Raw genomic sequence first — 12500 nt, forward strand, 5'->3', positions numbered from 1 at the left:
CAATGTTCCATATATTTTATATGGTACTGTATTTTCTAAAATACAGTCCTGACATAAACTCTGACCAGTATTTATTTGTGTGTCTGTGTTTCCAGGACCTACATGAGGGTTAAAGAACGAGTGGAGGCTGATAAAGACAAGGTCAAATAAATGTTCCATCATGCTCTCTGATTACACTCTGTTGTTGTTTTTACTACTGCCTCCGCCCTTAAGAAGAAGTTTTGACTTCTGCTTTTAAGTGTCACGCTTTTATTAGATTTTTCACTTCTGGTTTCAATAACTGAAAAATATGTTCATACATGTGGGCGTTTCCAAAATGTCACCCAGAACACCCTATCATCTGTATAATCACACAGATGATACTGCAAGTTTAAGACAATATGTGATAAACACCAGAAAGCCTGTGAACACTCTCATATGTATCATAATGGTAACACTGTGTGCAGGTTCTGGTGGTGAACCCGGTGTTCTTCAAGTACGCTCACGAGCGTTGGACCGAGGGTCACGGGCGCTACCCGTCCACCGGCATGCTGGCCCTCATCTTCGCTCTGCACACCTGCGACCAGGTAGGAGGGGCGAGGGCTTCAGGGGGCTATGATCCACACAACTGTGTTATAGCATTTAAAAGATAAAGAACCTCAATATGCCCTGCCCTAAGATGACCACTTTCCTCCAGTTCATGGCAAACTATAATATAACCTTGAAATGACATACTATATTATGCCTTTTTTGGTGACATACTATATACTATGATGTTTTACACTTTTTATACTATACCATGACTTTTTATGGCAAACGTTAGGAAAATATCAATCTACACCAGGTTGAGAATCAATAATCAGGTTCTAGTTTATTCTTGCAAGAAGGAGCAGAGTTAAATCACATACAAAGGATATGGTTTAACTCGCACACTCGTAACTTTTTTTATGTCACCTTTGACTTTTGACAAACTATACTATGACATTTTGATAACAATGTAATGCCATACCATTCATAGCTTTTTATTGCATACTATACCATGACATTTACAATAAAGTTACTACTATATATCATGATGTCATGACATCACTTCCTGTCTTCGTTCAGGTGTCCGTGTTCGGTTACGGCGCCGACAAGCAGGGGAACTGGCACCATTACTGGGAAGAGAACCGCTACGCTGGAGCCTTCAGGAAGACCGGCGTCCACAGCGCCGACTTCGAGACAGTGATCATCCAACAGCTGGCCAAAGAGGGCAAGATCAGTCTGCATCTGTGACCCACTGACCCCCAGACCCACTGACCCCCAGACCCACTGACCCCCAGACCCACTGACCACCAGACCCACTGACCCCCAGACCCACTGACCCCCAGACCCACAGACCACAGCCTGATGGACTGACATGAATAAAGACTGAAAGACGTGCTGACTGATGGACTGACCAACATAAAACTGGAGTTCATTGTCTTGATTAGCTGATTGGTTTACAAAATGCCAATATTTATAGTGAAATTCTGTCCATGGTGATCTCTTTACCTGTCTTATCAGTACAAACCCAAAGATTTTCAGTTTAATATTAAATATAAAACTCTTAATTAATTAATATTTGGCATTAAAGATAACTTTGAGGATTAATTGATTATCTAAAAAGGTAGCTATTATTTTTAATTGACCTATTGTTGCAGCTCTAGTGCTGACTGACCCACAGACAGACCTGCTGACTGAAGGATCCTCTGCTCACTCAGCAGATCACTCTTCACTCAATTGACAGAGAACCAGCTACATCTCGTCTGGTATCCAGCGGAGTTGAAAGTGTCTTTGCATTCCCAGCTGTGCTAAAATCGGAATCAACTCTGGACCTTATGTGCCTGCCAGATGTGTCTGTTGGGATTCGGACAGGAGTCAGACCTGTACTTCTTGCACATCAATCACCACGTCTGCCTTGAGTCAGAAATCCACTAATGCCGGATTGAAGCCGCTGTTTGGTATTGACATTGTTGAATACCTGGATTACCTGTGGATGGAGCCTTTCAGGATAGAGGAGCTAAACCTGCCACTTCCACTTGAAGGATGCAGCTTAGATCTCCTCCCTCTCGCTGGTTTAATTGAAATCCAGCTTAACATGAACATAAATACAGATTTGCGGGACCTTCCACTGCTTAAACAGACCTTATGTTGCTGTCTGGGACTGCGAGGATGGACCACACAAGTTGTGCTCTAAGCGGGGAAACAACCACAGACTTTATATATTTGATTTGATTTTATAGATATTATACAGGGATAACCTCTTTTTTTATTTTGTATTAAAGCACTTTTCCCTTAAGAAGAAAAGGCACAAAAGGGCCATGTTGTTGCTTTCTCTGTCCAACAAAGACTTTCTTTTCTATTTTCTATCATTTATAATCCACCCATTTATTCTGAATGAAACAAACCGTCCTGATCCGGAGGGTGTCTCTGTCCGGACAGACTTTAACTGGAAATGGGACAAAGTCTTTACGTGTTTTTTAACGTCTACATTTTTGGAATGTAAGCCAATGATGCTTCCCGTCTCGACCATATATGGAACTGGAGACAATGAGTGGGAGGAGCCTGTGTGAGGTTCTCAGCCTGTGTTTAAACTCCTTCATGATGATTCAACAGTCTGCCGTTTTCAGCGGTTTCACTCACAAAACAGAAGTTTAATGTTTTAAGGGACTACTTTTTTAGATCCACTAGCTGAAAAAGTTAATGAAAAGCGACAATGTTAAACTCTGCAGCTTTACATAACTTCCTTTGTTGTTGAAGACTGTTTCACTTTGTGATGTAACTCTTCTGAGTCAAAGACGAGGAGACAGTGCAAGACTAAACTAAAGATTTATTAAACAAAACTTAACAAAGTCAAACAATCAGTAACACCACCAGTGTGGGTGGTGCATGGACGAGAGGGAGAGTAGTGCAATGTAAGTCCAACCAAAAAAATCACCAACCATATGAATGAAGACGGAACGACCGGTCCAGCAGGAACTTCCTGTTTAAAGGGAGACGACAGCGCGCTGTCACACCTGTGCTGTGAATGTACAAAAACTGTTGCTGTTTTTCAATCACAGTCGTCTGAATGTTTGTGGCTTCGTTTACACTGAGAAGTTTCAGGACGTTTCACACTGGGGAAGTTTGAGTCTGAATCTGAGTTCCATTGTCCGTCTCAGATTGATAATGGACATTTTCTTTGCATTTCTGTTTTGTATGATGGGGACAATTCAGCATAATATGCAGAACATTTAAGTAATTTGCATCCATCAGCCATCCATATTAAGAAAGTATAATTTGGACAGAATACACATCAAACTGTTATTAATTTATTCGTCAATTTATCAGTCTTCCACGTTATCATTTAGATTGTATGTGTTGTTTTTAATGGTCACTTTTAAATTGGTGTTTCACTTTGTTTTTGTTGTGGAAAAAAGTCATTAACGGATATTTTGTCATATTTGTTTTATTTTTATTGACACACATGTTGACTTTTTAAAGAGAGATATCACAAACTGTAACTCTTAATTTAGCTCATTTTAGCCTTTTTGTAGCTTATGTTAATGCTTTTGGGAAGGAACAGAAACACATTTATCGTGTATATGCATCTCAATTAATATTTGATTTGGGGTTAAATTGAGCATTTGCATTTCAAATATTTGTCTTTCTTTTTAAAAAGGCAGCTAAATGATGAGCAACTAGCGTTGACCAGCCATACATGTAGTATATTATCACCCTAAACTCAGTGCTCTGCCTTTAGTTCTGTTCTGTTAGCAGTACGTCAAAACTTCAGCTTTTTAATCTCTTGTTTTATGCTTAAAATGCCACAAATTTGGACTATAGGTTTCCTGGCTGAGACTCTCAGGTTAACCATGTATTGGATTGGGACAAATGTAAATGTTAGTTTTTCTGGCGCTCCATTTCCAGATTCAGACCAACTTGCCAGTGTGAAATCGTTTCAAAGCTCAGTCTGCTTCAAACTAACTTGTTGATGCAACGTCTAAAGGCCAGGATGTGTGGCGTGAAAATCCTGCCGTCATATATTCCTCCTGGCAGCATCTCACTGCGTCCTTGAATGCCGTCCAAAATATCTGAGTCTGTGTAAGATGCAGCTGTTGGAGAGTGGGTTTTTAGACGATCCAACAAGCACTTTAAAGCAGACTGAGGGCTCTATATGATCATGGATGCTGAATTATTATCTGGAGGCGGATGCTCTGCTGCTCACTTTGGCTGCAGTTAAATGCTCTATTAAAACCCATCTGCTGAGTCTTCTCAAGCTGGGTTTTAATCTGAAACATCTGCTGCTTGTTTTATAGTTTTTGCAGAGATTTAACACTTTGATGGCTCCCCGATAAAAAAAAACCCTTCTGCTGGTTAACTGGGAAATAATCCACTTTATGAGGGACGTTCAGCAGCTAAATGACAGAGCAGCAGCCATCCAGAGTCCTGAGCTGGACTTCACATCCGGAGGGAAGGTTTTGGAGTTTGCTGACTTTAGTTGTAGTAAAAAGATGTACTTCCTCACACTAAAGAAAGACAAGTTTGCTGTGAGTATAAATCCAAAGTTGTGCTTATTAATAGTCTTCCTGCAGTCCGGGAATTTAGATGTTTCCACTAGGAATTGGAAGGTGCCGATTAAATCAAATAAACCAATCATGATGTATGTTCACTTATCATAGCTTTAATCAGCGCTTCATGTTTAAACTGTGACTGTTTGATAAAAGGACATTTCAGTTTCATTTAACAAACAACCTACTGATCATTGATTCATTCGTAGTTGCAGACAGAAGCACTGTGATCTTTCAAAACAACACCACTGTCACTTTGAATAAAATGAAAGAAAAGTACGTGTGTTTTGTTCTTCCAAAGGTTCTGGAGGTACATGTTGGCACAATCTAACACTGATGAAGATGTCTATAAAAGTCCCCTTGGCAGTTTATTTCTGCCGCCATGATAAAAATAAACATTTGCTCAGTTTCCAGTACAAGATGTTGACTTTTTAATTGTTATCACTAGATACCAAATAATAAATGTGGTTTTCATCATATATCAATCAATTCAATATTTTTCTCTGATGACTACAAACATGTTTTGCTTTAACACAATACTTTTTCTAGTTTACTTATAAACTATTATATACGTTTCTTGTTAAAACAGGATTAATTTATGCGTTTTGACACACTTGTGTTTTTTTATCTGCATCGTTTCTGAAACTAGCGCGTTTCTCCTGATGGAAGAGTTTTAGACCCCCTTTACACGAGAACGAAACAGGTTGTATCCGCATAGTTTCTCTTGCGTATAGCCCTTTCATTCACACGAGGCCGTAACAAAACGATAGAAACGGACCCCACAAACGATAACGGGTCCCAAGGTGGATAGATTTGCAAACAAAACGCTCTGGGGGGTCAAACGGCTCCGTGTAATCGCCTCTATTCGATAATTTCCCCATAGATGAAGCCATAGCCCCGCCTCTCCCCATCTCTGCTGTTCACTGCTGTAGCATGGTCACTAGCTACTGCTAGTGCTACTGCTACTGACCATGCTACAGATGTTAGTGCAACATCTACAGCTCCTCTACCACAACCATCAGCAACAAGTGGACATGGAGAATTACATGAACTACTACATGTTGCTAAATCCACCGCGGGGCATAAACAGAAGGGCAACCATGCTCCGGGGTCTTCTTCGCTGCTTTTGGTGTATTTTGTGGCGGAAGTTACAGCGCCACTTACAGTCCCGGCATATGTACTACAGCGTTTCCAGCGGTCTCGTGTGAACAGACACGTTAAATTAAACGAATGCGTGTGAACGGAAGACTTTTTAAAAAACGCATACTGTGCATAAATGCAAACGTTCCCGTGTAAAGGCAGCCTTAGGCTGTTGTAGCGCGTTTGCACCAGTCGACCACATTATTAAGGTGTATGTACTATTTACAAGAAAATGTGTCCATTAGCCTGAAAAATCATATTTCAATGTGAAAAGATCGCATTTTATGAGAAACTGAGCAGATGTTTTTGTGAAATGATAGCAGTACCTGCTGTGCTTACTGAGGTGTTTGATATCTTCAGACATCGAGAATCAGCTGAGTCTCATTTCAGGCTCCGCCTCCTGCAGAGTTACCTGATTTTAGATCAGATTAGCCCTTTGGTCTTCACTATCCCACAATCCTTTGTGCTCTGGTCACTTGTCAAGTGGAGGCTCTCGACCAATTTTAGACCCCTGCTCCCAGAACCGCCCTGGCCCTTGTCAGACCTGATAAGCCCTGCCCCTCGAAGGTGGCAAAGCCTGAGACAGGACAGAAGAGCTGCACAGGATGAAAAACCATGGAGTGGTGCAGTGATACACTTTGTAAGCCCACCCAGAAGTTAGCATCGCAAGAGATCCCGCGGCAAAAAGCCAATTGGATTTATCCAACCAACATCTTTAAGACACATTTAAGTTTCAGACATTCAACAGTGGGGTGACGCATTTTATGTTGGAGAAATAAATGTGAAAACCTAATTAGCCTGTGCTAACCACTTGCCTTACTTCAGGCAGCTAACAAAAAACACGTTAAAAACCCATTGAATTTGTGACGAGGGAACCTGAACTGTTAAACTGCTAACTCATTTCAGATTTTTAGGACTTATTCCTGCACCACTCCATAAATATATTAAAATAAGTAAATGACAGAAAAAAGTGGTTCAGTTGCACTTCAAAATAAAAGTCCAGTGGATTGTTTTATTTTGAAGTGTAGTACCTATGTGCTTAATAAAAATATTATTTTATAATAAAAATAAATAAATAAATAATAGCACGGTCAACATTAGACTTAAATCGTCGCTGACCTGTTTGTGCGACATTATTACATGACCCGAGCTACATACAGATTCTTCACGGAAAAGGTCAACTGTAATGTCTCCATGGCAACAAAAGCCGCTGGTTGCTGTGACAACATGAACTGTGCCTGGACCATTGGTCATCACAGGAAGCAGTCCGGTCCTGGGAGAAGCAGAGGGACACAATCCTGGGGTTCTGCTTCCTTGGTTCCCCTGGGTTCCAGGTTCTGGTTCTCCAGGCAGACTGGATCTGTACGGGTCCAGGTTCTGGTTCTCCAGGCAGACTGGATCTGTACGGGTCCAGGTTCTGGTTCTCCAGGCAGACTGGATCTGTACGGGTCCAGGTTCTGGTTCTCCAGGCTGACTGGATCTGTACGGGTCCAGGTTCTGGTTCTCCAGGCAGACTGGATCTGTACGGGTCCAGGTTCTGGTTCTCCAGGCAGACTGGATCTGTACGGGTCCAGGTTCTGGTTCTCCAGGCTGACTGGATCTGTACGGGTCCAGGTTCTGGTTCTCCAGGCGGACTGGATCTGTATGGGTCCAGGTTCTGTTGGTTTGGTCCAGGTCAGTCTGAGAGCAGCTGGACGAAGGAGGACGGGAACAAACCCCTCTGGTCCGGTTCTTCCTCTATGTAACCATGCTGCACACACATTCACACACGTGATTACAATGTGAACATGGACTCCATACAACAATGTTCATTTTGACACCAAATTTAGATTTGGTTTTACTCCTTAGATAAAAAATATATTAGTTTTAGGCATTTTTGATTGGATTAGATTGGAATATAATCATATCAAAACAAACTAAGTAAGAAAAAAAAGCAATAACAGGAGAAATTAACACTTTTAAAGGTTTGGTCATTAAGTATTTATTTTTTCTTTAAAGAAATCTGAGCTGTTGCCATCTTTGTTGTGTACTTTACCATAGTGACATGTTGGGTGTTTCTCAATGTCGAAGAAGGCTGCTCCAAAGCCACTATTTCAAGCATACTACGTCATCGAGTGCCGCCGAAGGACTGTTCCAATGTCCAGCATACTTGGAATTCTACTGAGGCCGGCGTACTTCGTAGCGAGAAATTTCGAGGCTGCACATGTGTAGACTCCGCGGTCTTAAAATCCCCACAATGCTTTGCACACGGACCAATTTCCAAATCTTTGGCGGAAATCGCACTCCATTTAAGGCGGGGCCTCGCATATGACGCACACCTGCACACCAGAGGCCTGAACTATGAAGCCGGATTTTCGCTTAGCTGGCTAACTTCAGGGAAAACTCGGGCTTTCCGGTCCTACGACGCTGGTTCTCTTTTTAGCGGGCTAGATCTCCATGGCAACTTATGCTGAGCGGCTAACCTCCTCGGGAGGAGGTTAGGTTGCAGGCTAAGAGATCAACTCAGTGAAAGCACCGCCTGCTGACCAATCAGAGCTCCGTGTGCGGAGTTTAAAGCGATCAAGTCATATTACAGGATAGAGGAAATACAGAAAAACTGCCGTTGCAGGAAAGACGGCCGGCAAAAATCAACTGACTGTGTGAACGTGAAAATTAATAGAATATCCCCTCCCATCTTCAGAGCAATCTGACTATTATAACATTAGCGTTAAATATCTGCCACGACATAAGTAACCGAATCAGAGTAACATTAAGTACAGTCCGCGGCACTGTGAGTGCAGACGTCGATGTGTCCCATTATCATTCATATCATATCACATCATAATGTATCATATATTTCCTTATCTGAGTCAGCTTCTTGAGCCGTATCTGGCCGTGCAACACTCACAGTGTCACATACTGTATGCAGAAGTATTATTTTAAGCAACACATTAAGTTGACGAAACACTCGAGTCAAATGTAATTAAAGTCAGATCCACTCGTGTCTTGGACGGGGCAGTGATATCATAAACCTGTTAATGTACGCATTCAAACACTTTTTCTTTTACCAGCTGTATTCACCTTGCAGGTGCAGCTATGTGGCTTATATCCTGGATAAAGTGTTTAAGTCATGGATGTTTAAAGTTTAACTTCTTCATATTTGACTAATATTAAAGTTCACTTTCCATTCAGGAAGTATGACGCTGCGCTGTCAGTACGCTTGTCCATGTTTGAGATTGGTCGAATGCTCCAAATACCACCCCTTTCATGTGAACGCGCACCTAACTAGATAGGGCACGGCTGGCTTAAGCGATCCACTTGATAACCAGCGTCGTAGTACAGTTTAGCGAGAGCGCGTATGTTTTGGATTGGGCCAACCAGCTAACTCAAACATATCCAGGTTAGGAAAATCCGGCTTCAGCTCTGTTAGCCTGTTCCACAATTCTTCGTTTTCGAGGCTAGGAAGGATTCTTGCCTCGCTTCTGAAGCAAGTGACTCGGAAGACATGTGCTACCAAGCAAGCGTCCTCGACATTGAGAAACACCCGTTATGTATATCACGAGGCCAGTGGAAAAAGCACCTTCACAGTTGTTGAAGTAGGCCAATGGGAGTACCAATCAGAGTCAAGTTTCTGATACTTACCCACCAATCACTATCCTCCTTGCCCAGGACCACCAGCACCTGACCCTCAAAGAAGCTCAGCTCATCGTGGTGGTCGGCCTGGCAGTCGTACAGCGCCTCCACCCGGCGGCTCGTCGCACCCCGAGGCTGGTGGAGGTAAGCAAAAAACACGATAATAATAAATATGTCCCGATAATAATAAATATGAATTAAAATAAATGTTCATCATGATTGCTTAGGCATCAGTAGGAGGTGGAACCTTTGTCTTTCATTTGGGGCTGATCAGCTGTTGAGGGCGGTTTCTAAGGCACTGCTGGAGTGTTGTTATGTGGTTTCAATGGTGAATCTACATAATAGTAAAACCTATTTAACATTTTTGTTTAGTTTTTAACCCTTTTTATATTGTAGTACTACTACAACATAAATAAAAGATTGGGCATCTTCTGCCACTACTGAGAACAGGAAATACAGGTCTGTATGAAAAACATTGTCCTCGTGTAAAGAGAATAGTGAAACAAAAATATGCTGAAAAACCATGGATCACTAAGGGAATATTAAATGCATGTAAAACGAAAAATGAATTATATAAAGACTTCTTAAAGAATAGATCAGTAGAGGCTGAACAAAAATACAAGACATACAAAAACAAACTAACAAAGATAATACGATGTAGCAAAATGGATCATTACAACAAATTATTGGAGGATAAAAAAAATAACATTAAAAACACATGGAATGTATTACATACCATTATTAAAAAAGGAAATGGATAGGCCCAATACCCAAACAGTTTTCTGTCAAAAAACGATACAGTAATTTATGACATGACCTCAGTTGCTGAAGATTTCAATAAGTACTTTGTCAATGTTGGTCCTTGTCTAGCTGGGGAAATTCCAAATACTGGTAGTAGTGAAGGTGTAGAAAGTAAAGATATATATGTGAAGGAAACTATATTCTTAAGAGGGACTGATGAAAATGAAATTATTGACACAGTTAAAAAACTTAAGAGTAAAAGGTCTACAGACTGTCATGATATTGACATGTATACAGTTAAAAACATTATTGAATGTATAGCCAAACCACTAACTCACATCTGTAATCAGTCAATACAAACCGGTGTATTTCCAAATAAAATGAAAACTGCTAAAGTCATCCCAATACATAAATCTGGAGATAAACATGTACTGTCAAACTATAGACCAATTTCATTGCTCTCACAGTTTTCTAAAATACTGGAAAAAATCTACTATACAAGACTAAATGACTTCATCACCAAACATAACATACTCTATGAACAACAATATGGTTTCAGAGCAAACAGAACCACATCATTTGCAGTTATAGAATTTATGAAACACATTACTAAGGCAATAGAAAAGAAAGAATATGCAATAGGGATATTTCTGGACCTTAAAAAAGCATTTGACACGGTTGACCATGAATTATTAATAAAAAAACTACAGATATATGGCATTAGAGGTGTTGCACTATCATGGCTATCCATACCTACATAACAGGGAACAGTACGTTGAACTACAAAGCCATAAATCACAACTACTGCAGGTTACATGTGGGGTGCCGCAGGGCTCTGTCTTGGGGCCATTACTATTTATTCTGTATATTAACAATATATGTGAAGTATCAAAAACGACTAAAACCATTCTTTTTGCAGACGACACAAGTCTACTCTGCTGTGGGGACAATTTAGAACAGCTATTGGTCACAATGGAAAAGGAACTGAGCAGGAGGAAGATCTGGTTTGACCAAAATAAATTAACATTGAACGCAAGCAAAACCAAACTCATAATATTTGGGAATCGATCGACCAATACAGAGAAGAAACTCACTATAAATGGCGTCCAACTAGAAAGAGTATCGGAAATAAAATTCCTTGGAGTAATCATAGACAATAAATTAAGTTGGAAACCACATATAAGCTATATCAAAGCCAAAATATCCAAATCAATAGCAATTCTGAATAAAGCCAAATACCTAATTAATCAAGCTTCCTTGTTTATGCTGTACTGCTCCTTCATACTTCCATACATGATGTATTGTGTGGAAGTTTGGGGGAACACATATAAAACAAATACACATCCTATCTTCATCCTGCAAAAAAGAGCCATACGAGTTATACATAAAACTACGTACAGAGAACCAACAAATACATTATTTATCAAACTAAAAACACTAAAACTACAAGACCTGGTTGACTATAAAACTATTCAAATTATGTTCAAAGCCGCAAATCAACAATTACCTCATAATATCCAGGGACTTTTCACACGGAGAGAAAGCATGCACATGTTGAGAGGAAACTGCATTTTCAAAAAAAACACCCGTACGAACGAATGCCAAACTTCATTGCATCTCATCAAAAGGTGTTAGTGTGTGGAATAACTGTAATGATGCACTGAAAGTATTATTTAGGAGCCAAATCATTAATGGTTATGAACAGGACCTGTACAATCCCATTTGTTATTTCTTGTAATTGTAAAAGTAATTTCTTTCTGATTGTTTTGTAAAAAAACTAAAAACAAACAAATTAACAAGACAAACATGTTGCTGATGACGATGATCTAATATTTTATTTATAAGGAAAATGTATGCTAGAGGGGGTAAGACCAGAAAAGTTTTTTTGAAGCTTCTTCTTGCCCCTGTTGAACATGACAGAGACTATTTGAGAATTATTATTATTTTCTTTTTTTTTCTTTTTTTCTTTGTATTATTATTTTTTTGTACTTTGTTATAATTATTATTATGAGTGAGAAAGGGAAAAAAAAAAGAGAATATATATATATATATTATTATTATTGTTGTATGTTTTGTTTATGACATGTTCAATAAATTGACAAAAAAAAAAAAATACAGAGTATTGGGACATCCAAGCACAGCGAATAATTGCTATGCAACTGTAGAAAAGACACAATGTACAACATTCAAAACATCAAGTTTTATTTTTCTTCTTTCTTCCCCATTTGTTCCCCATATGTAGCCCCCCAGGGGAACTCTTGATTATAAGTGCTTTGAAGGGAGTTTACGGTTATGAAGATTTAAAGGTGCGGTAGGTAATTTTGGAGAAACCAGCTCGAGATCGCTAGAATTTGAAAATACACAACCGGAGAAAATCTGCCACTTCCTTATAGAGCCCCTCCTCCAACACATACGAACGTGCACATGACCAATGAGGGCACGAGATAAGTTTGTGCA

The 12500-nt window shown here is 40.0% G+C and overlaps 2 protein-coding genes across 2 annotated transcripts in view; one reads left to right on the forward strand and one right to left on the reverse strand.

The window, feature by feature from the left end:
* Positions 1-95: 95 nt before the first annotated feature.
* Positions 96-4966, forward strand: st3gal8 (ST3 beta-galactoside alpha-2,3-sialyltransferase 8; the record flags this gene model as incomplete). The annotated part of the gene is given in 3 exon segments (XM_034139184.1): positions 96-141; positions 447-566; positions 1087-4966. Coding segments are annotated over 3 exon segments (334 nt in total), but the record flags the coding sequence as incomplete, so codon positions are not given.
* Positions 4967-7227: 2261 nt separating this feature from the next.
* unm_sa1614 (un-named sa1614) overlaps positions 7228-12500 on the reverse strand; it is a 24110-nt gene continuing 18837 nt past the window's right edge. The window contains exons 28-29 of the mRNA XM_034139186.1: positions 9312-9437; positions 7228-7440 (exon numbers count right to left, since the gene is read on the reverse strand). Of these exons, the coding sequence (XP_033995077.1) occupies positions 7366-7440; positions 9312-9437 (201 nt within the window). The 3' untranslated portion in view covers positions 7228-7365. The remainder of the gene's footprint in view (positions 7441-9311; positions 9438-12500) is intronic.

The sequence above is a fragment of the Trematomus bernacchii genome, unplaced genomic scaffold (assembly GCF_902827165.1).
Source record: "Trematomus bernacchii unplaced genomic scaffold, fTreBer1.1, whole genome shotgun sequence".
Classification (NCBI taxonomy): Eukaryota; Metazoa; Chordata; class Actinopteri; order Perciformes; family Nototheniidae; genus Trematomus; species Trematomus bernacchii.